The sequence below is a fragment of the Eumetopias jubatus genome, unplaced genomic scaffold (assembly GCF_037043125.1).
Source record: "Eumetopias jubatus isolate StellerSeaLion01/CBP00866 unplaced genomic scaffold, mEumJub1_p1.0 scaffold_16, whole genome shotgun sequence".
In the NCBI taxonomy this organism is placed as follows: Eukaryota; Metazoa; Chordata; class Mammalia; order Carnivora; family Otariidae; genus Eumetopias; species Eumetopias jubatus.
In genome coordinates this window covers 87,669,380-87,696,297 of record NW_028274822.1, presented here as the reverse complement: position 1 = coordinate 87,696,297, position 26,918 = coordinate 87,669,380, and the positions used below count along the sequence as shown (strand labels likewise).

General features: G+C 51.8%; 1 protein-coding gene, 1 long non-coding RNA gene and 1 pseudogene across 2 annotated transcripts in view; 1 reads left to right on the top strand and 2 right to left on the bottom strand.

Annotated features, from left to right (window-relative positions):
• Positions 1–1,033: 1,033 nt before the first annotated feature.
• Positions 1,034–2,038, bottom strand: LOC148162337 (uncharacterized; annotated as a pseudogene).
• The window catches only part of RILPL1 (Rab interacting lysosomal protein like 1), a 40,231-nt gene continuing 15,314 nt past the window's right edge, over positions 2,002–26,918 (top strand). The window contains exons 1-4 of the mRNA XM_028092405.2: positions 2,002–2,510; positions 8,789–8,939; positions 23,152–23,270; positions 23,918–24,139. Coding sequence (XP_027948206.1) covers positions 2,202–2,510; positions 8,789–8,939; positions 23,152–23,270; positions 23,918–24,139 — 801 coding nt within the window. The 5' untranslated portion in view covers positions 2,002–2,201. The remainder of the gene's footprint in view (positions 2,511–8,788; positions 8,940–23,151; positions 23,271–23,917; positions 24,140–26,918) is intronic.
• On the bottom strand, positions 2,123–6,686 carry LOC114200355 (uncharacterized). The gene is made up of 4 exons (XR_003607451.2): positions 5,822–6,686; positions 5,039–5,150; positions 4,805–4,916; positions 2,123–2,465 (listed from the first exon to the last, which is right to left on the bottom strand). It is a non-coding gene; the product is annotated as an uncharacterized LOC114200355 (long non-coding RNA).

The following is a 26,918-nucleotide window of genomic DNA, read 5'->3' as shown; positions in this document are numbered from 1 at the left end:
GCAAGCTATTTGAGCACTCCATGACTCAGTTTCCTCATTTGTAAAAGTGGGATAATAATACTTTTTTAGGATGTGGTGACGCAGCTGTTCTCAAACCTTCCGGTCTCAGAGAGCCTTCTCCAAGGGCATTCTCAAAAACTACTGAAGACTCTAAAGAGATTTCATTAAGTGTGTTCTATCTATGGATATCTACTGTAACTAGAAATTTAAACTGATTTTTAAAAAATATTAATTCAAAAGCAGATACATGACATTTTAACATGCATATTTTTAATACAAGTAACTATGCTCCCAAACAAAACACTGAAAACAGTGGCGTTGTTTTGCATTTTTGCAAATCTCCTTAATGTCTAGCTCATTGGAAGAGGGCAGGATCCTCACATCTGCTTCTGCACGGTTCAATCTTACTGTGAGATGCTGTTCTGCGTTAAATATGCCAAGAACATCTTGCCTCATATTGATATGAAGCTGGCAAAAGGGACCACCTCACGGAGACCCTCTGGGTATTGGAGACCCCCAGTGGTCATTAGGCCACGGTCTGAGAACCAATAGAGTACAGATTAAATGAAGCAATATTTATTCGTAAAGCACTTAGAATTAAATACGAAATAGATGTCCAATACATTTTCAACTTAATTTTTTTTTAATCAGTATGTGCCAGGTTGGTGGGGGTTTTAGGGCTATAAGGGCGTTACAGTATTTTTTAATGCCTTCAAGGAGCTCCCAGTCTCATGGGGGAGGCGTCTGTGTAACCACACGGTTAAAACTCAGCGTGCGAGGGGCAGTTCCGTGGGAGAAGGCAGCAGGCTGTGGGAATGCAGAGGAGGGTCCCTAAGCCCTGCGTGGCGCATGGGAAGGGTGTGAGGACTTGGTGGGTTCTGGAAAGACTCTGCTGGGGGCGGGGTGTCGGATGGACTAGGGCATTTAGCCAGGTCAAAAGGACAGGGGGCTTGGACAAGAAAACTCGCGGTGCCGAGATCCAAACCCCGGCCTCACCTCCTCTGTGAAGCGGTGTTTATGTCACAAGGAACTGCTAAAGGACGTGGCTCTGCGGGCGGGGCAGCCCGGCTTCGGGGGCAGGGGACCCCTCCACCCTTCCTTGTGCCCCTCTCGGGCGCCTGTACTGGAGCGCAGGGCCCGGCGCCACCAGGTCCGCCTGTGACCGGGTCTGCGGGCTGGGGGGTGGTGGGGTGGGGGTGCGGGGGCGGTGGTCCTCGCTCTCTCCCCAGCATGGGCCCCATCCCCGAGTCCACCTCGCCACCCCTCCATTCCTCTCCAACGCAGAGGCTGCCCCTCCGCTCGGCGAAGCGTCCAGAGACCAGCGTCCGCCCCACCACCCACCACCCACCACCCACCGCCCACCGCCTCCGCCCCCTCCCCTCCGGGCTAGCCTCGACCCCTCCCCGGCGGGAGTGGGAGAGGGGGAGCCAGGACCGGGCCGGAGCAGGGGGCGGCGCGACCGGACGCACCGGGGGGGGGGGGGACGGCGAGGAGGAGGGTCCGGCGGGGGTGGGGGGTGCCGCCCAGTCTGCGGGTCGCGGTGCGGGGCCCGCGGGCACGCGGGCACCCGGGCGCCCTCGGGCGGCGGAAGCCGGGCGCGCCCCTCGCCAGGCCGGGATCGGGGCGGGGCGCGCGGCAGCCACGCGGGGGGAGCCGGTCAGCCGGTCTCGCCGCCGCCACCAAAGTTTCCTGGAGGAGCCGCGGCCACCCTTCCTTCTCCGGCCCCGGGCGCAGGGGCGACCCTCGGGCGAGAACTGTTTCCGAGGGCGACGGGGCCCCCTCTCCATCTAGACCCCGCGCCTCCATTGCGCCCAACTCGGATTCCCAACTTGGGAGGCGCCGCGGGCCTGCGCACGCGCGCCTTCCTCGCCGCTGCCGCCGCCGCCGCCGCCGCCGCCGCCGCCGCCGCCTCCTCCGCCTCCGCCTCCGCCTCCGCCTCCGCCTCCTCCGCCGGGGAGCAGGCTCCGGGCCGAGCCGCGCGCCGAGACTCGCCCCCCGCGCGCAGCCCTCCGGCTCGCGGTCCGCCGTCCCCGCCCATGCGGACGCGGGCCGGCCGCCCGGTGCGCCCTCGCCAGGGGACCAGCTGAGCGCGGAGCGCCGGCGGCGGCGCGAGGTGGGCCCGGCCCGGCGCTGCCCTCGACAGCGGCAAGTTTGGGAGTTGCACTAGTTTGCGGGGTGGGGGAGAGGCCGGGCGGGGCGCCATGGAGGAGGACCGGGGGTCGTCGCTGGCGGCCGAGTCGGCGCTGGAGAAGAACGTGGCGGAGCTGACCGTCATGGACGTGTACGACATCGCGTCGCTCGTGGGCCACGAGTTCGAGCGGGTCATCGACCAGCACGGCTGCGAGGCCATCGCGCGCCTCATGCCCAAGGTCGTGCGTGTCCTGGAGATCCTGGAGGTTCTGGTCAGCCGCCACCACGTCGCGCCTGAGCTGGACGAGCTGCGCCTGGAGCTGGACCGCCTGCGACTGGAGAGGATGGACCGCATCGAGAAGGAGCGCAAGCACCAGAAGGTGGGCAGCGAGCGGCCTCAATATGCCCATCCGGGGAATGGGGCCGCTGGGACCAAAGGGCCCTTCAGCGTCGGGCAGCTTAGGTGCACGCTGTGTGTATGCAGGGACTAGATGAGAAGGGACCCGACTGGCTGAAAGACGAAGGGAGGGAGGCCCCTGGCCCTCTTTTGTCCAGCCAGCACCACCTGTCATATACCGTTTCAGAGATTAAGGGCAGTTCTTCGGAGTCAGACCTGAGTTCCAGTCCCACTTTTACCATGTAATAGCGGTGTGACCTTGGTTAAGTTACTCAACCTCTCTGTGCTTTACTTCCTCGCATGTCAAATAGTGATAGTAGTAAGACCCACCTTATAAGAATTAAGTGGGATATATCTAGTGTTTAGATAATATTATTTTCCAGAAATGAAATAAGCCCTCTGCCCTTCAATGTTACCCAAGAAGATCTGACATCAAGCCCCTCTGCTTCTCACCCCAAAACCCCCCAAAGCAAAGGGGATATGACCTCCAGCCAGGGAGCTCATTGACCCCCCAATCTCTGGGATTCTATTTGCAAATTGTTTCCCAGGGTTTCTTCTAGTTTATTAATCTGAAGTGCTTTCCCCTCCTTGGTTTTATCTTTAATCTTCACAGAACTCTGCGAGGCAGGTACTATCTTCATTTTACAGATGAAGAAAATTGGTGGGGGGGGGGGATTTATCCCACGTTAGTGCTGAGAGAATCGCAGCCCCAATGGAGGTAACTCTAGTGCTTCTTCCCTGATTTGGGGGATGGACATGGTCTGGGGCAGCTTTAAAGCTAAGCCTCTGCTCTATGAACAAGAATCCCTCCAGGAACGTGAATCAGGGCCTCCCTACTGGGCTGGGAGTCTAGACAAAGTGCCTGGGGAAAAGGAAGTGGGAGATGTGTGGTTTCCTGCCCCAACCTCAGCCCAGGGAAGATTCTGTCAGACCCTTTGGACAGAGAATAGGAGGAAACGCCTTTCCTTGGAGGAATCAGGGTGCCTGAGTGGGCTCCGGCTTGCTGTGTGGCCTCAGGAAATACACTTGGCCTCTCTGAACCTCCCTGGCAAGCCATAACCTATTGTGTTTCAAGGAACATAGCCCCATCGGTGGCTGTGTCTTAATCTGGGCGCAGAACTGTGAGTGGCTAAGAGCACTAGTGTTTGCGAGGTTTAAAGGTGTTTGTCCTCACAGGTCCCTATGCCCTGAGGTCAGGAAGGAAACTCAAGCTCCCAAGTGTTAGGCAACATTTCAAGATCACACTGAGAGCTTGAAAATGCCCCGGCCCTGTAATTAATGTCAAGTTCCCCAGAGCAGGGACTTTGGAGCTAGACGGCCTGGTTTTAAACCCTGCCATGATGTGATCTTAGGCAAGTCACCTCGCTTCTCTGTGCCTGTTTCCTCAGCTGTAAAATGGGGATGATAATAGCACACATCTCATGGGGTTGTGGTGGAAAGGGTTGGTTAACTTATATAAAGTGTTTGGGACAGAGCCTGGCCCATTGTGAGGGCCTTAAAAGTGTTAACTGTTGTCCTTAGGCCTGGAGAGGCTTTCAGTGAGGTGTTCATAGAGACCCTACCCCCATCTCCGGCACCCCTCCTCCTACCCCAGACCCTCACCGCCCCATCTCTTAGAGAGTTGGGGGAAGGGATCTTTGAAATCCTATCATGTGGCTGCCTCTTATTAACTGGGGCCTAGGAGCTTAGCCCAGGTCACTCAGAAGTCCTGGCACCTGTGTCCCCACCCTTGGCGTTTGAGTTCTGCAGCAACTGGGCTGGGAGACACCGTTGGGAGCCATCGGAGGCCACTAGGCCTGGAGTCAGATGGAATTCCCAACCAGCTGCACTTGTCACTTCTGGAAAACGCTATCAGCCAGGAAGTAAACCCCAGCGTGTTCAGAGCTGGGGCTTTTGTTGTAAACACTGAGGATGGTCTCTCATAAATCAGAGGACAAAACCCTTTTCCCATCCCAGCCCGGATCCCCTTTTCTCTGTATTCTTAGGATCAATAGAGACTCATCTGATTTTTTTTTTCTTGTGGTCTCAAAGGCTCTTCACAGTGTTATTTCCACAAAAATCTTCTGAGCGTGTCCTTGGTCTTATCAGTTTGTTCATTCCTCCTTCCTTCCTTTGCCTTGCCCCCCACACTCTTTCTCTCTCAGCATACGTGGCTCCAGTAAAGCATGCACCCGGTCTTCCACCAACCCTTCCCCCAAGCACACCTCCAAACTCAGTCAGTTCTGCTCATCATCACACAGACTCAGGCCACCGTCTTAACACATTCGATCTGCTTACTCAGTCTGCAACCCTGTGGATGGGCCACGGCGTGCAAGGTGCCCTCCTGGGTGACATGGGCAGTGTAGAGACAGAGGAAGCTGCATCCTCACCTCAGGCAGTGGGTGCGTAACTGGGAAGACAGGAAAAAATACAAATAGGCTTACAAAGTGATGGCAGATACAGTTGTCTATAATGGTAACAGTGTATGTTGTTCATTTACTCATTCAACCCATGTGTTTATTGAGCACCTACTGTTCTGGGCACTGGGGAGACAGCGGTGACCACAACAGGTGACGTTTTTGCCCTCATGGGCCTGACTTTCTAGTGCAGAGCTGTCCCATAGAAAAATTATGTGGCTTGTCCTCTATTAATAAAAAGAAACAGATGAGGTTAATTTTAATAACATATCATATCAAAGCCCACCTATGCAAAATACTATTTCTATATGTAATCAACATAAAGAAATTATTTTTTGTTGAAATCTGATTGATATGTGACACTGTGTTAGTTTTAGCATCATGATTTGATATTTGTGTATATTGCGAAGTGACCACCACAGTAAATTTAGTTACCATCCATCACCTCACAGAGTTACCCTCAAAATTTTTAAAGAAATATTTTGCATTTTTTTCACTATGTCTTTGAAATCTGGTGCATATTTAACCCTTATTGCACGTGCCAGTTCGGTCCAGCCACGTTTCAAGTGCTCAGCAGCCACATGTGGTTTGTGGCTACTCTGTCAGATGGTGCAATTCTAGTGTGAGGAGATATTTTTTCAAAGTTTTTAAATTTTCAGCTTATGATAAGTGACATGAAGAAAATAAAACAGGGTGATATGAAAGAGACTGGCCAGGATGGGGGTCTAATAGATGGAGCAGTCAGGAAGGCTTCCCAGAGGAGGTAACATCTGAGCTGAGATCTGAATCAAGTGTGGGTGAGGCAGGGTGGGGCGTTCAAGGCAGATGCCACTGCAAGTGCAAAGGCCCTGAGGTAGGAATGGGTGTGTTCAGGGAACACAATGGAGGGGGCACCTACACGGCTCTGTCGGTGAAGCGTCTGCCTTCAGCTCAGGTCATGATCCCAGGGTCCTGGGGCCGAGCCCCAAGTCGGGATCCCTGCTCAGTGGAGAGTCTGCTTCTCTCTCTCCCTTTGCTGCTCCCCCTGCTTGTTCTCACTTGCTCACTCACTCTCTCTGTCAAAAAAAAACAAAAAAAAAAGGGAACACAGAGAAGGCCCATGTGGCTAGAACAGAGTGAGTAAGGAATAGAGGTGGGAGGTGAGATCAGGGAGATGCAGGGTTCTGATGATACTGGGCCTCGTAGGCCAGCATATGGAATTTGAAGATGGCAAAGGAAGTAATCAATCAATCAGGGGTGACTTCCTGGAAGAGCCTTTTAGCTGGTATGGGGGCTAGATTAAATTCGCCGTGGTCAGCTCAGAGGCAAGAACCATACCCCCCGCCCACCCCCTTTAGGAAAGGGGGAAAGAAAAAACTCTAGTGGTTAAAGTCTGTATTCATCTCCTATTGCTGCCTAACAAGTTACCACAACTTACTGGCTGAAAGTAACACGAATTTATTATGATAATGCAGAGTTGGATATTTATGGGTCATATCAATATGGATAATACTGCATAAAATTCTGGAGGTCAAAAATCACACATGGGTTTCAGTGGGTTAAAATCAAGATGTCAGGAAATTCATCCCTTCTGGCAGCTCTAGGGGAGAATCCACTTCCTTGCCTTTTCCAGCTTCCAGAGGCCACCTGCACGCCTTGCGTTTTGGCCCCTTCCTCTATCCTCACAGCTGGCAGACGACTTCGGATCTCTAACTCTCACCTCTGCTTCTGTCACCACATCGTCTCCCACTCTGACCCCCCTCCCTCCCTCTTTCACTGAGGAGGACCCTTGTGATTACATTGGGCCACCTGGATAACCCAGGAGACTCTCCCCATTCTGGGGAGCCAGATGCGCAGTCAGGTACACCTGACCATTGCCCCCAGGGGCCTCTGTGCTCAGCCTGCGCCAGGTGGGAGCAGAGAGAGAGCGTGGGAGAGCCTGCCTCTGCTTCCAGCCCACACCTGCGCATGGGAAGGCCGCATGCCCGCTCCCTCAGTCTGCCGTCTGGCCCTGTCCTTCACTTCGCCTGGTGACCTTGAACCAGCTGGGCGAATACTTAGTTATTACCTTTCATTTCCCCACTGCGGCAGGCTTCCTGACAAAGGAGATGGGGATTTAGGGATGTATTTAAAAGATGAACGGAGGCCGTTTATCCGGCCACCTGGGCCGGCTGGTGACAGGCTGTAGGAGGAACAGAAACCAGCAAACACATCTTTAGTACTTTCTGGGTGCTGGGCACTCTTCCAGACATTGACATCAGCTTCATGACAGCCCTCGGAGGTAGATATCACACTATTTTCCACATTTCCAAGGCACCCAAAGGTCAAATAACTTCTCCGGGATCAGCTACTAAGTGGCAGAGACGGGATTCAAACTTGGGTCAACAGGCTCCAGTATCTTTGCTTTTTAAACCAGCACTGTGTCCCTGCAACAGCGATTGTGCTATCTTTAGTTTCTGGTTTTACCAAAGATCTTTTTTTTTTGGTTACAGCTTTATTGAATATGATTCGCATACCATATAGTTCACCCATTTAAAGTGTCTAATTCAGTGGTTTTTGGTCTATTCAACAGAGTTGTGTAACTTCCACCAGACTCGTTTTTATTTTTTTTTTAAGATTTTATTTATTTATTTGAGAGAGAGTGAGAAAGAGAGAGCATGAGCAGGGGGAGAGGGAGAGGGAGAAGCAGACTTCCCGCAGAGCAGGGAGCCCGACGCGGGGCTCGATCCCAGGACCTTGGGATCAGGACCTGAGCGGAAAGCAAAAGCTTCACCGACGGAGCCACCCAGGAGCCCCCAGAATCAATTTTAGACATTTTCATTACTTGGGAAAGAAAACCCATACCAGTGAGTAGTCACTTCTTCCCCCACTGACCCTCCCACCCTGGACAAGTGCCCGTCTGCTTTCTATGTCTGTGGGTTTCCCTGTTCTGGAGATTTCCATCAGTGGAGTTATACACTGTGCGGCCTACTTGCACTTAGCATCATGTTTTCAAGGTTGATCCACGCTGTTCATCCGTTGGTGGACATCTGGGTGGTTTCTACATGTTGGCTTTTGCGGATGATGCCGCCGTGAACACTCACATACAGATTTTTATGTGGACATTGTGTTTTCATTTCTCTTGGGCAGATCCTTGGATTGGAATTGCTGGTCACGTGGTAATTGTTTAACTTAATAAGGGGCTGCCAGGCTGTTTCCCACGGTGGCTGTACCAGCGGGGCCTGAGGCTTCCAATTTTTTCATATCCTTGTCAATCCTTCTGTCTGTTTCTTTGATTACAGCCATCCACAAAATGATTTTAATAGACTAATCCTAGTTATCCACACGTCAGCCCCTTGAATCTTTATATTTGGCTCCCCGGCGAAGGGAAACTGAGGCTCAGAGTTGTAAAGTGCATTGGTTGCCCAAGATCCCTTGAAGAGATGCCAGTATCAGACATACAAGGGGCACTGGGGCCGGCTGGCATCCCCAGCGTCTTTGCAGCCCCATTGTCCCTTGGAGACAGGTGGGTCCTGACTCAGGGTCTGTCCACAGATCAGGGCCGTGACGTCCCCGGAGAGGTTGGGAATGTCAGGGTCCCCGTGGTGCAGGGCTGCTCATCCGCATGCTCTCTCTGTCTAGATAGTTACGAGGTACAGTTGCGGCTCTTGAGGCTGTTCTAAACCTGGCCGAATCCTAAAGCACAAATGCAGGCCTTGCCCGGAATAAGGGCACCTTCTGTTTCTTGCAGAGTTGCTGTGTGGACTAGTGGTGGCCCTGTTCTCAGTGTGCCCGCCTTCAGGGGGAGCCCTGGCAGGCCCGAGCTGCTCCCGAGGGTGGGGGGGTGTGGATATGAGGCTGCTGCCTGGGCAGGCTGTGACCCGATGCTGGCTCGTCGCCTTCGCAGGAGCTGGAGCTGGTGGAGGACGTGTGGCGGGGGGAGGCGCAGGACCTCCTTTCTCAGATCGCCCAGCTGCAGGAGGAGAACAAGCAGCTCATGACCAACCTCTCGCACAAAGATACCAGCTTCTCTGAGGAGGAGTTCCAGAAGCATGAAGGTAAGGGGAGGGGCCGTCCTGGGAGGCTGGGAGAAGGCTGCTTCTGCAGTGATCATAGGCACAGGGGATATGCAGTGGACAAGACAAAGCCCTCGTGAAGCTTAGGTTCTAGCGTGGAGGAGCAGGATGATGGCTATGTAAACAGATAGACGGCATGGTTTCGGATGGCGACCAGTGCTCTGGAAGAACCCAAACTGGGGGGTGTGATGGAGGTGTAGGGGGGCAGGGCTTCTTTAGATATAGTGATCAAGGAAGGCCTCTCTGACAAGGTGACATTTGAGCCCTAATGAAGTGATGGAGTGAGCCACGTATCTTGGGAGAGAAGCAAGTTCAAAGGCCCTGGGGCATGAGTTTTATAGAAAGCCAGGGAAGGCCAGTATAATGGGACAAGATGATCGAGGCCAAAGGTGGTTAAAGATGAGGTCAGAGGGGTCAGATCACATACCCCTTAGAGACCAGGGTTTGGATTTTATTCTAAGTGTTCTGGGAAGAGACTGGACTCCTGCCAGAGGCACGTATTGAACATTGAGCAACCCAAGATAGTAAACCAGATCGGAATGGCCCTGGAGCCCCCGAACTGTCATTCATCCTGCAAACAGGTATCTAGAACGTTCACTCCAGGCCCTCTGCTGGTTTTGGGAAAGCAAAGACAGACATGGGATTTGGTGTGGGCCCTATGGGCTGCATCAGCTCTGTTGTCCCCCACAGCCTCCTTCCCAATCAGAGGTTGCCTCTTGCCCCGGGAATCTCAGACCTCTCTCTTCTGCTTGAAGAAACTCCTTGGGTCTCCACACAAGCCCCCTCCTCCTGGATGGGGTGAGAGATGGGCTTGCATGGAGGCTGAAGTTCAGAACCATAGTTACACTTCTGTGAGACTAAAGTAGCACACTGATAAGGACTGTAGGGCCTGAGAAAAGAGGAAATTTTGATCCAAGTGCTGGAATTCTGTTTTCCTTGGGTTTCCTTTGTTGACATGTGATCTGGGCAATGGATGCAGAACTCTTTAGTGGTTGTAAGCATTGGCTCCAGAGCCAGACTGCCCAGGTGTGAATCCTAACCCAATACTTACCTCCTAAGCGACCTTGATCAAGTCACTTGACCTTTGTGTGCCTAAGTTGCTCCCCGAGTAAAAGTGAGAGAAGTAACCGTAGGTCACTCATAAGGTTGTGATGAGGATTGGATGAATTACTATCTGCAGATCGCTTAGAATAGTACTTGGTACATACACGCAGCAAATCTGAGCTTTTGGTTACCTAGTCCAGCCTCCCTGTCGAACAGATGAGAAAAAATGAGGCTGAGGGAGGCGCAGTGAGGTGCCCAGGGTCACACAGCAAGCTAGTGGCGAAGTCAGGACTGGAGCTCAGGTTGGCTGAAATCAGCCCCCTGAAGGAAAGCTTGTTATCTCTCTGGGACCCCTTGATCTGGGGCCACCAAATGGGCCACCGTGATATTCTAGTGCCCAAGGGCCAATGATTCTGGACAGAACACCGCTCATTCATTGACCCTTTGTAAACTCATTTGTCACTGACGTACCTGCTCTCTGCCTGGCGCTTGGACTGCCAGGTTGGAGGCTGAGAGGCACATGCTAGGGCCTGAATCTCCCTTCCACGATGGCAGAAGAGCTTGGCAAAAGGAAAACTATTTTTCTGATTACAACACACTGATACCAACTGTGTGCAGTCCCCCCTCCCCCACATCAACCAATTTTCCAACTCTCCAGGCACCAATGATTTAATCCAGTTATGACACTGTCTACCCTGGAGTTAGCATCAGGCTCCACAGGTTAAGGGATCAGTCCAACAAGACTGCCCTGACTTCAGGTGTCAGTTGGCAGGTAATGGGTCCCCAGGATACTCACTTCTGTCTAACTTGGCTTCAAAGTCAGAGGTTCCCACACACACCCCCACCCCGCAACAAGCTCAATACTTTCTGGAATGGCTCATAAAACTCAGAGAAACATGATTACTGGCTTATAAAGGATACAAAGGATATTATAAAGAAAACAGATGAACAGCCAGATGAAGAAAGGTACATTGGGTGAGGTCTCCGGAAGGGTTCCAAGCTCAGAGATTTCTGTCCCAGTGGAGCTGGGGTGCATCACCACCCTTTGTGCACATGGATATATTTATTCATCAACTGGAAGCTCTCTGAACCCCAGAGACTAACGGAGGTTTTGTTATGTAGGCACGAATGATTAAATCATTGGCCATTGGTGATTAGCTCAACCTCCAGCTCCTTCTTCCCACCCCTAGAGGGGAGGGGTTAGGGCTGAAAGTTCTAACCCTCTAATCACTAATCACACATGGTTGGTTTTCTGGCAACCAGACCCCATCCTGAAGCTCTCTAGGGGGACCACCAAGAGTCACCTCATTATCATAAACTCAGATATGATGGAAAGGGGCTTGTTATGACAACAAAAGACACTCCTCTCACCTCTATTAGGAAATCACAAAGAGTTTTAGGAACTCTGTGCCAAGAATGGAGGTCAAACACCAAAATATATATGTTACATATTTTCAATTTACATATATTATATGTATTTAATTATGTTATATATAGATATATATATTTCTTAGTACATTGCAGCATCTCGATGGCATAATGGTGCACACTCAGTCCCTTGAATGGAGGCAAAAAACAAACAGAACAAGTATAACAAAGCAGAAAAGGAGTAGATTATAGGATGGGAGATTTAAACCAGTTATACTGGAGGTTATATTAGATGTAAATGGACTAAAAGTTCTAGATAAAGACTATCAAAAAAGATTTTAAAAATTCAAATACATGTTGTTTCTAAGAGACTTCTCGTAAAGGTTGACAGTAAAAGGCTTAGAAAAGATAGACCGTGCAAACACTAACCAAAAGAAAAGCTGGTGTAGTTATATGAATGTAAGACTTTACAAAAGAAAATAGACTTTAAGGCCAAGATCACTCTGTAATGAAAAAAGTTCAGGGCGCCTGGGTGGCTCAGTTTGTTGGGCGACTGCCTTCGGCTCAGGTCATGATCCTGGAGTCCCGGGATCGAGTCCCACATCGGGCTCCCCGCTCAGCGGGGAGTCTGCTTCTCCCTCTGACCCTCTTCCCTCTCATGCTCTCTATCTCTCATTCTCTCTCTCTCAAATAAATAAATAAAATCTTTAAAAAAAAAAAAAGAAAAAAGTTCAATTTATCAGGAAAATGTGATTTGCAGTTTCTGCACACCTAATAACTTGTCCTCAAAGTTTATAAAGCAAAAGTGAACAGAAATATGTCCAGAGTACACAAATCTATAGACAGAAAGTAGATTGGTGGGGGGCCAGGGGCTGGAAGGAGGTGAGGAAGGAAGAGTGATGGCTAACGGGTATGAGATTTCTTTTGGGGGTGATGAAAACAGCGGTGACGGTTGCACAACTTTGTGAACATATTAAAACCCACCAAACTGTACACTTTACATATACTAATTTAAAAAGTGGGCAGAAATAAAAACATATCCACAATCATAGTGGCAGATTTTAACATGCCTCTCTTAGTGATTGATAGAATAAAGCAGGAAAAAAAAACCCCAGTAAATATCGAGAATATGATCAGTAGATTAGTAGAGCCATGTCCATGTCCATGTGTGAGGGGAGGAGAGGCCAGCCCCAGCCCCGCAGCTCCTGGCCCAGCGAGCCCAGGGAGATGCAAGGCAGACAGACCGTCTGGAGGGATGATCCTTCTCCAGCAGGTGGACATAAGCAGATGAGGGTGGTTGCACATATGGAACACCTGCCCAGGGGGCCCCAGAACTAGACAGAGGTGGAGGTAAAATTTGAGTTTCTTCCCTAAAAAATGGCATACAGCTGGAAAGCTGAATAGCAGAAAATTGCTTGGGCATCTTGGTTAACATTTCCTGTCAAAGGAGACCTGAGCCTGAGGAGTTCTACAACTGAAGCCCCAATGTCCAGCCTTAAGACTTGAGGACACGGATGGCAGTTTTTCCAATGTTTTACTTTCTAGGAAAAAAAAAGAAAAAAAGAAAAATCATTTTCCAAAGTAAAAAAAACAAAAAACAAAAAATGCACGCATGTTGTTGTTGTTTTTTTTAATCAGACAATGCCGAAGTGTTAATGGTGAGAAACTTGGTCTCCCTTGCACTCCTGATTCCTGTTCCCAAGCAGTCTGCCTAGAACAGGAAACCCTTTACTCTCTTTTTGCAGATTTTCTGTGCAGGTTCAAATGTACATACACAAATGCAGGAGGAGAATGTCCTTTTCCGCCGCGTCACAGATGGTAACATATTCTAGACTGTTCAGCACCTTGGGTGTTGGGTGTTTTGTTTTTGTTTTACTGTTTTAAGATACATTTTTATTTTGGAATAATTTTAGATTTACAGAAAAGTTGTAAAGATAGTACAGAGTTCCCACAGTGCCCCTCGCAGTATCCCCTAATAGGGACATGTTACCACGGTCATGGGTCACAACTAAGGAACCCAAATTGGTATGATACTGTTAACCAACCCACAGACTTTATCTGGATTTCACCAGATTTTAGGTGAATGTCCTCTTTCTGTTCCAGGATCCAGTCTGGGATGCCACGTTGGATATAGCGCACCTTGATTTTTTTCACTTACTGTATCTTGCAGAATTTCCCTATCTGTATAGATCTGCTTCTTTCTTTTAGGAACAGTAAGGCATGGCTCAGTGGCTCAGTCAGTTAAGCGTCCGACTCTTGATTTCAGCTCAGGTCATGATCTCAAGGTCCTGAGATCAAGCCGCACTGGGCTTGGTGCCGGGCATGGAGTCAGCTTAGTATTCTCCCTCTGCCCCTCCCCCCCACTTATGCGTGCACTCTCTCTAAGTAAACTAAATAATTAATTAATTAATTTTTAAAAAAGAACATGAAGCCAGTAAAGCATAGGAGTTAAGACCATGAACTCAGAGGCCGGATTGCCTGAGTCCGAATCTGAGCTCCACTGGATTCCACCTGTGGCCAGATTAATGACCTTGACGTAGATTGATTTCCTCATTTGTAAAATGTGAATATTATTACGAGGATTAAATGAGTTAATACACGTCAAGTGCTTATCTAGGAAGCACTAGATAAACATTTGCTATTGTTTTATAACAGCTTCATGGAGATGTCGATTTGCCCACTTAGAGTCTACCATTCGGTGGTTTTTAATAGATTCAGAGTTGTACAGCCATCACCACAATTTTAGAATGTTTTTGTCACCTTAAAAAGAGACACCATAGGGCACCTGGGTGGCTCAGTCATTGAGTGTCTGCCTTCGGCTCAGGTCATCATCCCAGGGTCCTGGGACCAAGTCCTGCATCGGGCTCCCTGCTCAGCGGGGAGTCTGCTTCTCCCCCGCCTGCCACTCCCCCTGCTTGTGCTCTCTCTCTGACAAATAAATAAAATCTTCCAAAAGAAAAAAAGAGAGAGAGACACCGTACCCTTTTAATTACCACTGCCCAACCCCTCCCACTTCCATCCCACCCCCAGACACAAGCAACCTCTGACCTACTCTCTGCCTCTGGAGATTTGCCTGCTCTGGACGTTTCGTGTACGTGGAATCAGCTAACGTGGTCTTCTGTGTCGCGTCTTTCATCGAGTGGGCGTCCTCGAGGCTCATCCACGTTGTAGAAGGTGTCAGTGCGTCATTCCTTTTTGTGGCCAAACGACATCCCATGGTGCGGACGGGCCCTGTTTTTTGTTTATCCATTCATCTGTCGATGGACACTTGGGTTGTTTCCAGCGTTTGGCCATTGTGAATAGTGCTGCTATGAACATTCCAAGTTTTTGTGCGGATGTGTGTTTTCGGTGCTTCGGGGTGTAGACCTGGGAGTTGAATTGCCGGGTTGTAGGGGAACTATGTTGAATTTCCTGAAGAAGCCACAGCCATCTTTCTGTGCGTGGGGCTTCTGCAGGGCACCGTGAGGCCTCTGAGGGGGACCGGGGAACTCCCTTGCTGGCCCCGGTGCCGCCACAGGGGCCTCGGGGGCCGCAGGCCATGGCCCTGAAAGCCCAGGGCTGCTCCTCTGCACATCAAGGCATCTGTGTGCGTGCAGCTCACCCCATGTGGGAGAGCTTTGCCTCAGCTCTCCACATCCCTGCTGGCTTACCGTGAAACAGCCCACACGGGCACCATCTGACACACTTAACTGGCATCTAGCGTGGGTCCGGCTCCCAAACGGTTAGCTCGGGGAGGCCTGGGCTTTCCAGGCAGCACCACCCCCCGCCCCGCCCCGCCCCACCCCGAGTGGAGAGACCGGGCAGATGCCAGGCATGCCTTTCCCGGTTATTTTTATTTTGCACGGGAAACCATGGGAACACAGCAAGGACAAAGCATTTCTTCCACCTGCGAGAGGAACAGACGTTGGGCACAGGGGTCCCTTCGGGGAGGTGGAGCCTCCACAGTTAGACTGTGTGCCAGGCACCACCGTGAGCAGTGTGGCAAGGCCTAGGGGCTGACTGCAGATTTAGGGGCGCTCTTGTGAGATGTGGTGTGAGTGGGACGGGAAAGCTTATTTAGGGGAGCCGACCCTACGTGCAGCAGTGATTAACAGACCAGTACGGGGCACGGGGGTACTGCACTCAGAGCCACCTCAACATTCTGCTGTCTCCTGCTCCCTGGAAGTCTCCAGATTTAAAAGCACGTCTCTGTCCCTTGTTTTCGGAAATCTGTCTTGTCTGCTGGAGGGCAACAAGAAACGCTACTGGTTGGCGCCCACGGAGATGAATTACAGGGATCGAAGCCATTGGACCAGGGACACGCAGGCACAGGGTCTGGAAACAGTTCTCGGGCTCCGGACAAACCGCTTTGTCACCGGAAGTCAGGAGGAAGACTGACCCCCATAGCCACTTTCTGAAGGGCAGCCTAGAACTGCAGTGTCCCGAAAAACACAAGGCAGCGTGTTCTCAGGGACTGCTGGATGGAGCAGCCCTTTGTAAGGAGAACGTGCAGCGGAGTGAGGCACACCTGAGTTCAAGTCCCAGCCCCACCCTTCCCAACTGGGTCACCTGGGGAAGGGGGACCAACCGTTCCCACCCTCAGGTTCCTCACCTGTGACATGGGAACGGCAACTCCAGACTCCCAGGATGGTTGAGAGAAAAGTATATACAGCATCAGCCTCGCAGCTGTCCAGTAAGGCATGTCCCTGAGGGCAGGGGTGTTGATTTTGCACGACCCGTCAAACCGTACATGGAAGCCAGGAGTGACTGGTCTGAATTTTAGCTCGGTAAGAAACTGGCTGCGCACCCTCGCTGGGCCTTCCTGGATTAGTTTTCTCAGGCTAATGTAACAAAGCACCCCAAACTGGGGGGCTTAAAGCCACGGAAATGTGCTCGCTCACAGACCTGGAGGCCAGAAGTCCAAAATTAAGGTGTCCTTAGGGCTGCGCTCAGTCCAAAGGCTGTAGGGGAGGATCCCGCCTTGCTTTGTTCAGCTGCTGGAGCAGCCGGGGTTCCTTGGCTTATGGCTGTGTCCCTCCAGCCTCAGCACAGTCACACTGTCTCGTGGCCTCCTCTGTTCTGAAGCTCCCTCTCCTTTCTCTTATGAGGACACCAGTGTTAGGATTTAGGGCCCACCCTCGTGCAGCGTGACCTCATCTTAGCTGCAGGGACCCTGTTTTCACACAGGATCACATTCTGAGGTTCCAGACGGACATAAGTTTGGGGGAATGCTATTCTATCCAGTCCACTTGCCGATAACATAAGGATCGTGGGCTGTGGGAGGCCGGCAGTATGGCAGTGGTTTGCAAGAGTGTGGGTGCTCTGCAGCCAAGACTGCCTGAGTTTGAGTTCCGTAGTGCCACTGACCAGCCGTGCAGCCTGGCGTGAGTCTACCAGCCTTTGTATACCTCGGGTTGCTTTGGTTCTACAATGGGGACAACAGGAATCCCATTTCGGAAGGCGTTCCGAGGATAAAAGGAGCTAAGTACAGCGTAGATTATATTCTTCTAGAAGGAGACTCTGATGTGACGATTCCTGTGCCGGTGATTTATGAAGGGAGCACCCCCAGAGGAGACCGCTGGGGAGTCGAGGAAGCAGGAAGGGAAGTGGGGGGAAGCATGCAGCAAGGGTGGGACTCGGGCAGAGCCTGTGGAGGGCTGTGAGCTCTGGAGTGTGACACTCACCTTCCTGCCCTTCGAGCCCGCCGGTTTAGTGGCCCCCGGTGCCTGGTCAGTGGCACAGGCACATTGACAAGGAGTGCGGGCGGACACAGGGACCCGAGGGCGTCGGCGCACCAGCACTGTCCGCCCCACAAGCACTCAGTCCCGTCACTGCCCGTGGCAGGTGCTCAGTAAATGTTCGCTCTCCTTGTCGTGCTCATCCCACTGGGAAGGCACCGTTCTGGTTCTGATGGGGTGAGGAGCACATTGGTCTGGTGTCAGGACACCTGCGTTGCAGCTCCCACATGGCTACTGACGAGCAGTGAGGTTTGGGGCAAGTGGCTCTCAGTCTTCTTGGGACGTTTTTGTCTTCAGCTATCAAGGGGTGCAGACAGTATGGGCATGTGGGTGGTGGTTGTTTGGTCTTAAAAAAAACAAAACCTAATGCATGTATTGATATTGTGAAAGACTGTAACAAAACTCAAAAGAAATACATGAGAATTCCCTCTGCCTCATTCTCAGGGCACTTGGCAGAGGTAAAACCATTCCTTTTTATGCATCTGCATACAGAGTCCATGCCTGTTTTTGTTTTTTTTCAATGAGCCAAAGCTGCTACCCAGACATTGCAGGGAAACATGTATTTAGTTTTTCAAATTAAAGGGATTGTGCCATATGGATTGTCACTTGCCTTTTTTTTTTTTTTACAAATTAAAATTATGTGTTCTTTGGGTTGCCTTTTTTAAAAAATTGAGGTGAAATTCACATAACATAAGAGGAACAATTTTAAAATATACAGTTCAGCATTTAGTACATAATTTACTCACAGCATTTAGGCAACCATCACCTCTGTTTGGTTCCAGTACGTTTTCAGTGCCCCCGAAGGAGACCCCGCACCCATCAGTGGTCAGTCCCCAGTCCACCCACCTGTCCGTTCCCCCAGCCTCCAGCAGCCACGAGGCTGCTGTCTGTATTCTGGACATGTCCTGTAAATGGAATCATACACCGTGTGGCCTTTTATGTCTGGCTTCTCTCACTTAGCTTCGTGTTTTCAAGGTTAATTACATTGTAGCAGGGGTCAGTCATGCCTCTGTATGGGTGGTTAATATTCCATCGCGTAGATAGACCACAACTGGTTTATCCATCCAGCCACTGATGGACATTCAGGCTCTTTCCACCTTTGGGCCATTATGAATAGTACTGCTGTGACTTTGTCGCTTGCCTTTTTGATTTACCCATTGTATCTCAGCCTTTTGGCCGGTTATCTGTGGTGTGGAAGGAAGGTCCTGTGTGTTTAACCATTTCTTTGCTCCTGTGACCAACCTTCGACTTGTTTCTTCCTGCACTTGCTCAAATGCACCTTTAAGTCTAGATCCAAGAATCCTAAATTGCTAGGTGGCTACATTTGTTCAGCCCTCTTTCAGCTTTTAACAAGGTCTGTGGATCTGTTAAAAACATAACCACCTTCTTTTAACTTCTCCAGGCACTTTTGTAATGACTCTTGGACTTTATCTGAGCCGCAACCTTTGGAACAAGGAGGACTAACATTTCCATTTTGTGGATAAAATGGCAGCTAACACTGAGGCCTGTTGTGAGCACTTCACATAGATTAACCCCTCTAACCTCACAAGAGCCCTCCCCCTGCCCCGGGTAGGGGCTGCCCATGATCCCACCTTCCAAGTGAGAAAATGGGCCCAAAGTCAACGGTAGACAAACGGCAAAGCAGGGAATGAGTCCAGGAAATCTGGCTTCAGACCCCAAGCTCTTAACCACTTTATTCTCCAGCCTCGGGTTAAAGCCGGGGCGCCCCGAAGGTGAACGAGGTAGCTGGGTTACGGATCCAGGTTTCTTTTCTCCAGATCCACACTCCCCCATCTCCCACACCATTCTTCCCACCCCATTTCTCCAGGAGCGGAATCTGTGCCCCCAACCTGCCACCACCAAGGATTAAATGAACTCAGCCCTTGATGCCCTGGCCCAGAGCCTGTAGTAGGACAGGTGCTCAGAGAGCAAACAGCAAATGTGTTTGTGGCTTTTTCAGATTCTGCTGCCACCTGATTCCAGCCCCAGCATGCATGCACACATACGTGTACACACGCGTGCACGCACGCACGCTGTGTCTGAGAAATGCCCTTCTGGGAGACATCAGTGGTGTGCTCTTGTCCCACCGGCAGAGCCCAGGCCCTGCCTTGCAGCAGTGGCTGAGGGATGTTAGCAGGGGCACGCGCCCAGTGCCCAGGACCTCCAGGGGGCCTTGGGACACCCCACGAGGGGTACGGCGGGGGGGGGGGGGCTGCAGCCTCTAGGCTGACGCCGCACTGAAGGAGGAGGAGAGCCTGAGAAGTCACCGACTTTGTGAGCTCCAAGTGGGGCTCGTGGCTTGTTCTGCATGCTGTGTTGTATTCCTCTGCATGCTAGTACCCCACTTTCTCTCTGTCTTCTGCTATTAATGGGCATTTCAGTTGTTTCCAGTCTGGGGCTATTACGAACAAAGCTCCCGTGAACGTTTTTGTATGTGTCTTGTGCCGTAGAGATTGTCACTTTCCTTCTTCACTGACCAGTGTGTCTCAGTCTTAATTAGCCTCCTAGTGTCTGGTTGTGCAGCCGTTTATGGAGCCGCCCTCCTCCTGTTGGGCGTATACCCGGGAGGCGGCTGCTGGTGCGTACAGCATGTGCCTCAGCTTTGGTCGGTAACGCCCGTGTTCCAAAGCCGCTCCGAGCAGCGATGCTCGCGCGTTCCTGCGGCCCTACCTTCTCCCCAGCACTCAGCACTCAGGACTTTCCATTCTAGCCATTCTGTCGGGATGCCTGCCCCTTCCTTCCATCCCCGCTTCCCCTCCCCACCCCCGCCCGGCCTGGCATCTCTGCATCTCTCAGCCGCATCGCTTAGGACACCCCGGCAGGTCAAGGAGGAGGCTGGGTGCTGGTCTCGGTCCCAGGCCCGCCCGTAAAGAAAGGATTCTGCTTCGTCGGCTTGTGTGATTTCCTCCTGCACTTTGTATGCACAGCCTTGTTGGAGAGGTAGGAAGGTAGAAAATGTGCAGATGGACACGTGTAAGTCTCAGAGAGGTTAACGTTGCTTCAGAAGCCAGAAGTTATATGCTGTGTTGGAACCTAGACGTTCCAGCTCATCTTTCTCTTACTCTCTGGAGCCTCCCGGTCACTTGGCCATCAGCGTCCTTGTTATAATTCCTTTCCCTCCGGCCTGTCTCGTTTGCATAGTGCACACCTGCCCTCCGGCAACCTTTCTTCTCTGGCTCCCCCTCCCTGGTCTCCTCGGCCTGACCCTCCTCCTGCTTCCTACAGGCCCTACAAAACCCTGAGGCTCTTGTTGCCCCTTCAGGTGAAAATCCAACCTCCTTCCTGGCCATTGAGGCCCCACGTGGTCTAGGCTTGCTTGCAGCTCAAGCTCCCGCTGCCCCTTGCCCACTGTGCTTTGGCCACTAGCTTTGGTCACCAGTGTCGCCCTTCAGCTCTCCAGACTCGCAGTGTCTTCCCCCAGGGTCTTTGCATCTGCTGGTGCTTGCCTGCAATGCTTGTCCTCGTCATCTGCCCGCCCTTTGGTCCTTCAGGTCTCAGTGTAAATGGCTCTTATAAGAGGGCTTTCTGCTCCCACCGTCTACAGTGGGTCCCCTCGAGATGCTCTACAGGCCCCATTACATCTGCCGTGTCACTTATCATGGTCTGTAATGACACCATCTCTGTCTGATGTCTGTGAGTCAGTCAGAGCACAAATGTGTTTCATTTATTGACCATCACGATCCTAGTGATTCTAGGTCAGTGTCAGGTACACAGCAGACGCTCCATAAACGCTGCGTGTGTGTGTGTGTATGTGCAAAAAGATGGGAGGGTGCTCCAAGCAGGTGGGCCCGTCAGAGAAAGTATGGACCAGAGTCTGCCCCATGGTGACACTTTCTGATGACCTTAGCAGAGCCTCTGAGTCTTGTCCTGCAGTGGGAAGGCAGTGTGGCATCATGGAAAGGACATGGGACGTGAGAGTCCGAAAACTGGGCTTGGAGTCCCGGCTCTGCCAGCACTTGGCTGTATGTCTTTGAACAAGTCTGTCTCTGGGCCTCAGTTTTCTGGTTCTGTAAGATGGGACAGATGTTAAAAACCAACAGTAATGGGCGCCTGGGTGGCTCAGTTGGTTAAGCGACTGCCTTCGGCTCAGGTCATGATCCTGGAGTCCCGGGATCGAGTCCCACATCGGGCTCCCTGCTCGGCGGGGAGTCTGCTTCTCCCTCTGACCCTCTCCCCTCTCGTGCTCTCTCTCTATCTCATTCTCTCTCTCAAATAAATAAATAAATAAATCTTTAAAAAAATACATTAAAAACCAACAGTAATAACACCCATTCCCAGTGGCTGGAAACAACACTAAAATAGGGGCAGGGATGTAAAGCAGTTTGTCCTTCATGGGCTTAGTGGGAGTGAGTTGTGCTTTGGGAATGTGCATGTCTGGGGGGACTGACTCCCCCGGGCTATTCCATCAGCCCGGAGCGTCTCCCACGCGGGAACCCTAGCATACAGACGGTTGGGGCAGGATGGCCGCCCTCCGGGACATCCGCGTTTGTGCCTGTCACATAAAATCTCAAAATCTTCAAGGGCAGGACCCACGTCTTATCTGGGTTTATGGCCCCGGCAGCATCACACACCTTTCTGGACACCACAGATGCTCGTTCTTCATGGTGATTACCTGCTTGGGAATATCCAGGGCAGGGGAGGGGAGAGATTCAGATGGGATGGAGCAACTTGGACGAGGGAGCCGTGTCGGGGGAATAGTGGAGGAGTCACACACAGAAGAAACGACTCTTCTCAGATGCCTGGAACATCAGCCCCATGCCCCCCGAACACAGGAGAACCAAGTTAGCCTGCGGTTGAGCCTGACCACCACTGCTCCTGGGAAGCAAGGATTAGCTGTCTGCCCCGGTGCCTGGAGGAGGCCAAATAAGGGTCCCCCAAAATATCAGGCCGTAATCCCTGAAACCTGTGGATGTTACTTTATACGGTAAAATCTTTACAGATGTGATTTCGTTTCAGATCTTGAGATGGGGAGGTTATCCTGAATTATTCAGGTCCTAAATGCAATCGAAGTGTCTTTATAAGAGGGGGGCACAGAGAGGTCTCACACACAGAAGAGGAGGAGGCCGTGGGACCACGGAGGCAAGGACTGGAGTGATGAGGCCACAAGCCAAGGAACGCTGGCAGCCACCAGAAGCTGGAAAAAGAAAGGACCCGTTCTCCCCTGAAACCTGCGGAGCAAGCACAGTTCCGGCAACATCTTGACTTTGGACTGATTTTCAACTTCTGGCTTCCAGAACTATGAGAAAAAAAATTTCTGATGTGTTAAGCTATCAGATTTGGTTGGTCATTTGTTACATCAGCCACATGAAACTAGCACAGTTCATTAACTCACCAGACCACTTAGCGAGCACCTACTGTGCGCCAGGCACTGTGCTAGCTGAGGCAGTCCACAGTGACTAGGTCAGTCAAGGCCCTGCCTCCTGGGGCCGACAGTATACTTGGGCGCCAGGGGCAGGAGGAACAGAGGACGAACGAGTAACAGACACCACTCCTTGGCTATGTGCCAGGCATCATCTTCCATATGCTTCCTGTGTATTCACTAAATTAATCCTCACAACAGCCGTCTGGGGTAGGGTACTGCTATGCCCATCTTGTAGATATGGAAACTGAGGCACAGAGAGGCTAGTCCGAAGCCACACAGACCATAAATGGGAGAGCCCAGTGTGTACGCTCAGAACCTCTGCTCTGAATCATCTTTTGTCAGATGATAAGACCTATGAGACGGTAGTTGTAACATGTGCAGTGAAGGTAGTAGACGGGATGGGAAGTTCATTTAGGGGGGGCAGGGAAGGAAAGGGCCTCTGTGGGGAGGGGACGGTTGAGCTGAGGCCTGAACGAGGGGAGCCAGCTCAGGGGACATTGAAAGGAAGGAAAGTGCCGGCCCAGCATCCTGAGGTGGGGATGAGCTCGGAGGGACCCAGGGATAGGAAGCAGGTGCTGGCACCAGGGAACAGGGCACGGAGAAGGCTCGGGGCCAGCGGCATCTCCGTAGGAAGCTGTGGTTGGGTTAAGCCGGGGAGGCGGAGGGGGAGGCTCACCTGCTGGTCTCGCTCGCCCTACCCCAGGCATGTCAGAGCGTGAGCGGCAAGTGATGAAGAAGCTGAAGGAGGTGGTGGACAAGCAACGCGACGAGATCCGCGCCAAGGACAGGGAGCTCGGTCTGAAGAATGAGGATGTGGAGGCTGTAAGTGATGAGCCCCTACCCCGTGTCCACCCTCCCAGCCGGCAGATACAATGGGAGACTGGATCCTCCCTGTAGGCGGTTCCCCTTTTCTCCCTTGGGCTCACGCTGTGGGCTCTGTGGGGCGGGGGTCCTGCCTGAGGCCGCAGCTGTGGGGAGGACCCTCAGCCGGTCCGCATCGTAACAGCAGGAGGGAACGTGGCACTGCCTGGTGACCTGCTGCTCCCATGCCTTGGGGAGCTGCCGAGGCCCAGCCTGGCTTTGTTCTGACCCCAAGGCTTCCTCCCACCCACCCTCTTCGTGCCCCTCTGTGAGCAGGCCAGCATGGTCCAGGCTGCTCCAGGAACCCATACAGTGTCTCCACCTGAATTAGAAAGACACCCCTTTCTCAAGGCAGGTTACTTCCATCTGTTGGGAAATCATCATGATATACTGACAAAACACTCATCTTCCATCTATCATAAAATTATCATAGTAAATATACAAATTGCCCATCTCTGGCATCAACAGTTGTAAGAATATGAACAAACTTCAAACGAGTCAGGATGTCTCCAGTATGATGGCACACCTGTAGAGGATTTGCCCTTGTGCAGTACACAACATGAGCTACTGTATGAGCAGCCCCATAAATGGCCTTCCTCTTTCTCCAGCTGCAACAGCAGCAGACCCGGTTGATGAAGATCAACCACGACCTCCGGCACCGTGTCACAGTGGTGGAGGCCCAGGGGAAGGCCCTGATCGAACAGAAGGTAGAACTAGAGGCAGATCTGCAAACCAAGGAACAGGAGATGGGCAGCCTACGGGCAGAGCTCGGGAAGCTGCGAGAGAGGCTGCAGGGCGAACTCAGCCAGAACGGAGAGGAGGAGCCCGAGGTAAGTGGGAAGCCAGCCACTGAAGCAGATGGGAAGGTAGGTCTGTGAGCTGGCTCGAGGTGGGCAAGGCTGCCTTGCTTTCCCCATTACACTTGAGGGAAGTGGGAGGAACCTGGGAGGAGCCATGGTGTGTAGCTAACTGTGTGGATTCTAGAGCTGGTCTGCTTCAGTTCAGTCTAACCTGTTAACTACCTCCCTGACCTTGGATAATTTATTTAGCCTTTCTGTGGCCCAGTTTCTTCGAGTCTAAAATGGGAGTAATAATAGTACTTAGTGCCAGATTATTATGAGAATTAAATGAGTTACTTCATTTAAAGTGTCAACTGCCACAATAATCTGGAGGAGTCAAAAAAGCTTTTCGAAGGAAGTGACTAAAAGAATGAGAGTTAACAAGTGAATGGAGAGTGAGTTCCAGGCAGGGGAGTGGCACATGCAAAGGCCCTGTGGCAGGAGAAATTGCAATGGAATCGAGAAAGGATAAGGAGGCGAGGGTGGCTGGTATGCAGGGGAAGGAGGAGGAGGAAGGTCTGAGTGAGGTCAGAGAGATAGGTGGGGGCCAGTCCTGCGGGCCAGGTAGGCCACAGAGTGGAGTTTGGTCTTCTACCTGAGAGCACTGTGCTGAGTACTGTGGAGCTTCAAGGAGCTTACAGCCCAGTGCAGGAGACAGACTTGGGTGCCTCCAAGTGGCGTCACACTTAAGGTGGGAGGGAACTGTCTTAGTGGTAAGAGATTGTCTTCGTCTGGGTTCCCTCGAAGCAGAGCCTGAGAAAAGGAAAATGGGCAGGAGATCAGAGGCATGAGACAGGGGAGAAGGAAAAGTGAATTTGAGTGTGTGTTATTGGGGCTGCGGTGGAAGCTCAGTCCTGCTGGGACCTCTGAGAAGCACAGAGACCATGTCCCAGAACAGTCTTTCTGGAGGAGAAAGGCTTGGCACATAAATTTATCCGCCTGCACCTGCCCCCAGTAGCGGAGGGTAGCCCCCAGGGGTGTCATCTCCCTGATATTCCTGGGCAGAACTTACAGAGCAGATCTCAGGGCACGAGTGGGAAGACGTGCAGTGTGTGCTTGAGGCGGGGCCCCATCTGCATGGGTGGGACTACACCACAGCTGCAGCGAAAATCCACATGGGCCCAGGGCTGCGACATGGGGTGCCAGAGGTGTCTCCCCTGTAGATGTGCCCCCCAGGGGTGGGTGGGTGTCAGCAACGCAGAAGTAGGACAGTTAATCATGATGGGGGTGGTGTGCAGTTTCATGGAAGAGCTGTCCCTTCAGCTGGATGTCAGTGTTCACAATGCTAAGATTTTGAGAGGTAGATGGATGATGGATATGCTGCTTCAGAAAAGCATAGTGGACTCTTAGGGAAAAGCTCGGGGCTTACTCTTTCTTCCAGCAAATACTTATTGACTGTTTCTTGTTTGCAGGCACTGTCCTAGTTTCCGGGGTTACAGGTCAGGGAGGTAAGACAGATGAGCTCACCATCAGGTTGGCCCAAGTGCCAGCACAGTCAGTAGGTGTCTTTCAGGCCAGACACTTCTAGGTTCTCTGAAGGACAGGAACCTGGGATACAGTTAGGGAGGTAAGGGAACGAAGTCTTAAAAGGGAGAGATTAGGGCTAGTTTTTGGCCAAAAGTGACAGAAGCCCAAATTAAAATGGGTTTAAGGATTTAAAAAAAGAATTTTTGGTTGTATAGCTAAAAACTTTGAGTTAAGGATGGCTTCAGGTATAGCTGGTTCCAGGTGCCCAAATGATGCTATCAGATGTCTCAGCTTTGCTTTCCTCTGTGTTGGTGTTGTTCTCAGGTAGGCTGTGCCATATAGTGGCCCTTGGTACTCTTATCAGCTTAGCAACCCCAGTGAAAAGAAGTTGCCTCTTTCCCAAATTCCCAGCAAGTCTCAGGAAACCCTCTCCTCAGCCCATCACTGAACCAGTCATGGTGGCCTGAGGTCTAGAATATGCATAGTGTCCATTCCTGAGTCATATGGCTACCCCGCGTGGTGTCCATCCATGCCGCATGCGCTGAGAGTGGGGACGGGGGCATTTCTCCAGAGGACAGCTGCAAGGACTCAGCCCCGAGAAGTACGGAAACAGATGCAGGGCAGGCAGAGACACAGCTGTCGCCTGCAGTGCCCGGAAGGCCACACACACAGCTCTGGGCAGTGGGGACTGTGGGTCCCTCCACGGGCTTCGGCAGGGGAGTAATGGGATCAGCTCTGAGTGTATGGAGGACAGTTTGGGCAAGGAGGTTGCTGATGGCAGAACATGGCTGTTGGGAGCCCTTTGCAATAATCCAGGCAAGAAAGCAAGGGCTGGAGCAAATCTATGGCAGTGGGATGTAGGGGATGAGGCAGATGCCAAAAACAACCGCTAGGCGAAGCCTGCTCCCCTGGTGTACCCCTTCCAGCCTCTTGTGCCCCATGAGAACTCAGGCCTGTCTCCTCCTGGGCAGGCAGGGCTCGGTCGAAACCCAGGTCCTGAGGACGCCACCCCAGCCACAACACTCCAAGCCCTGCTCCAGATCTATTTAGCAACAAGGACAGGGACATGTCACACCTCCTTGGCCCGCCTGCCTGTTTCAATTCCTCTTGCTGGAACAGGGGGCGGCGGGGTGGGGGACAGAAATGGAGGAGTAAAGTCAGGTAGCAGTTATAATTAACCCACTGAGCTGCTTTGCAGAGTCTCTTCCCAAACTCGGGGTGCCTTTGCTGGGTTTGACTCCCGCCCTCAGAGCTGGGTGGAGTTCAAGTGCTTGTCACTCAAACAGGGAAGCCGCAGGCCGTG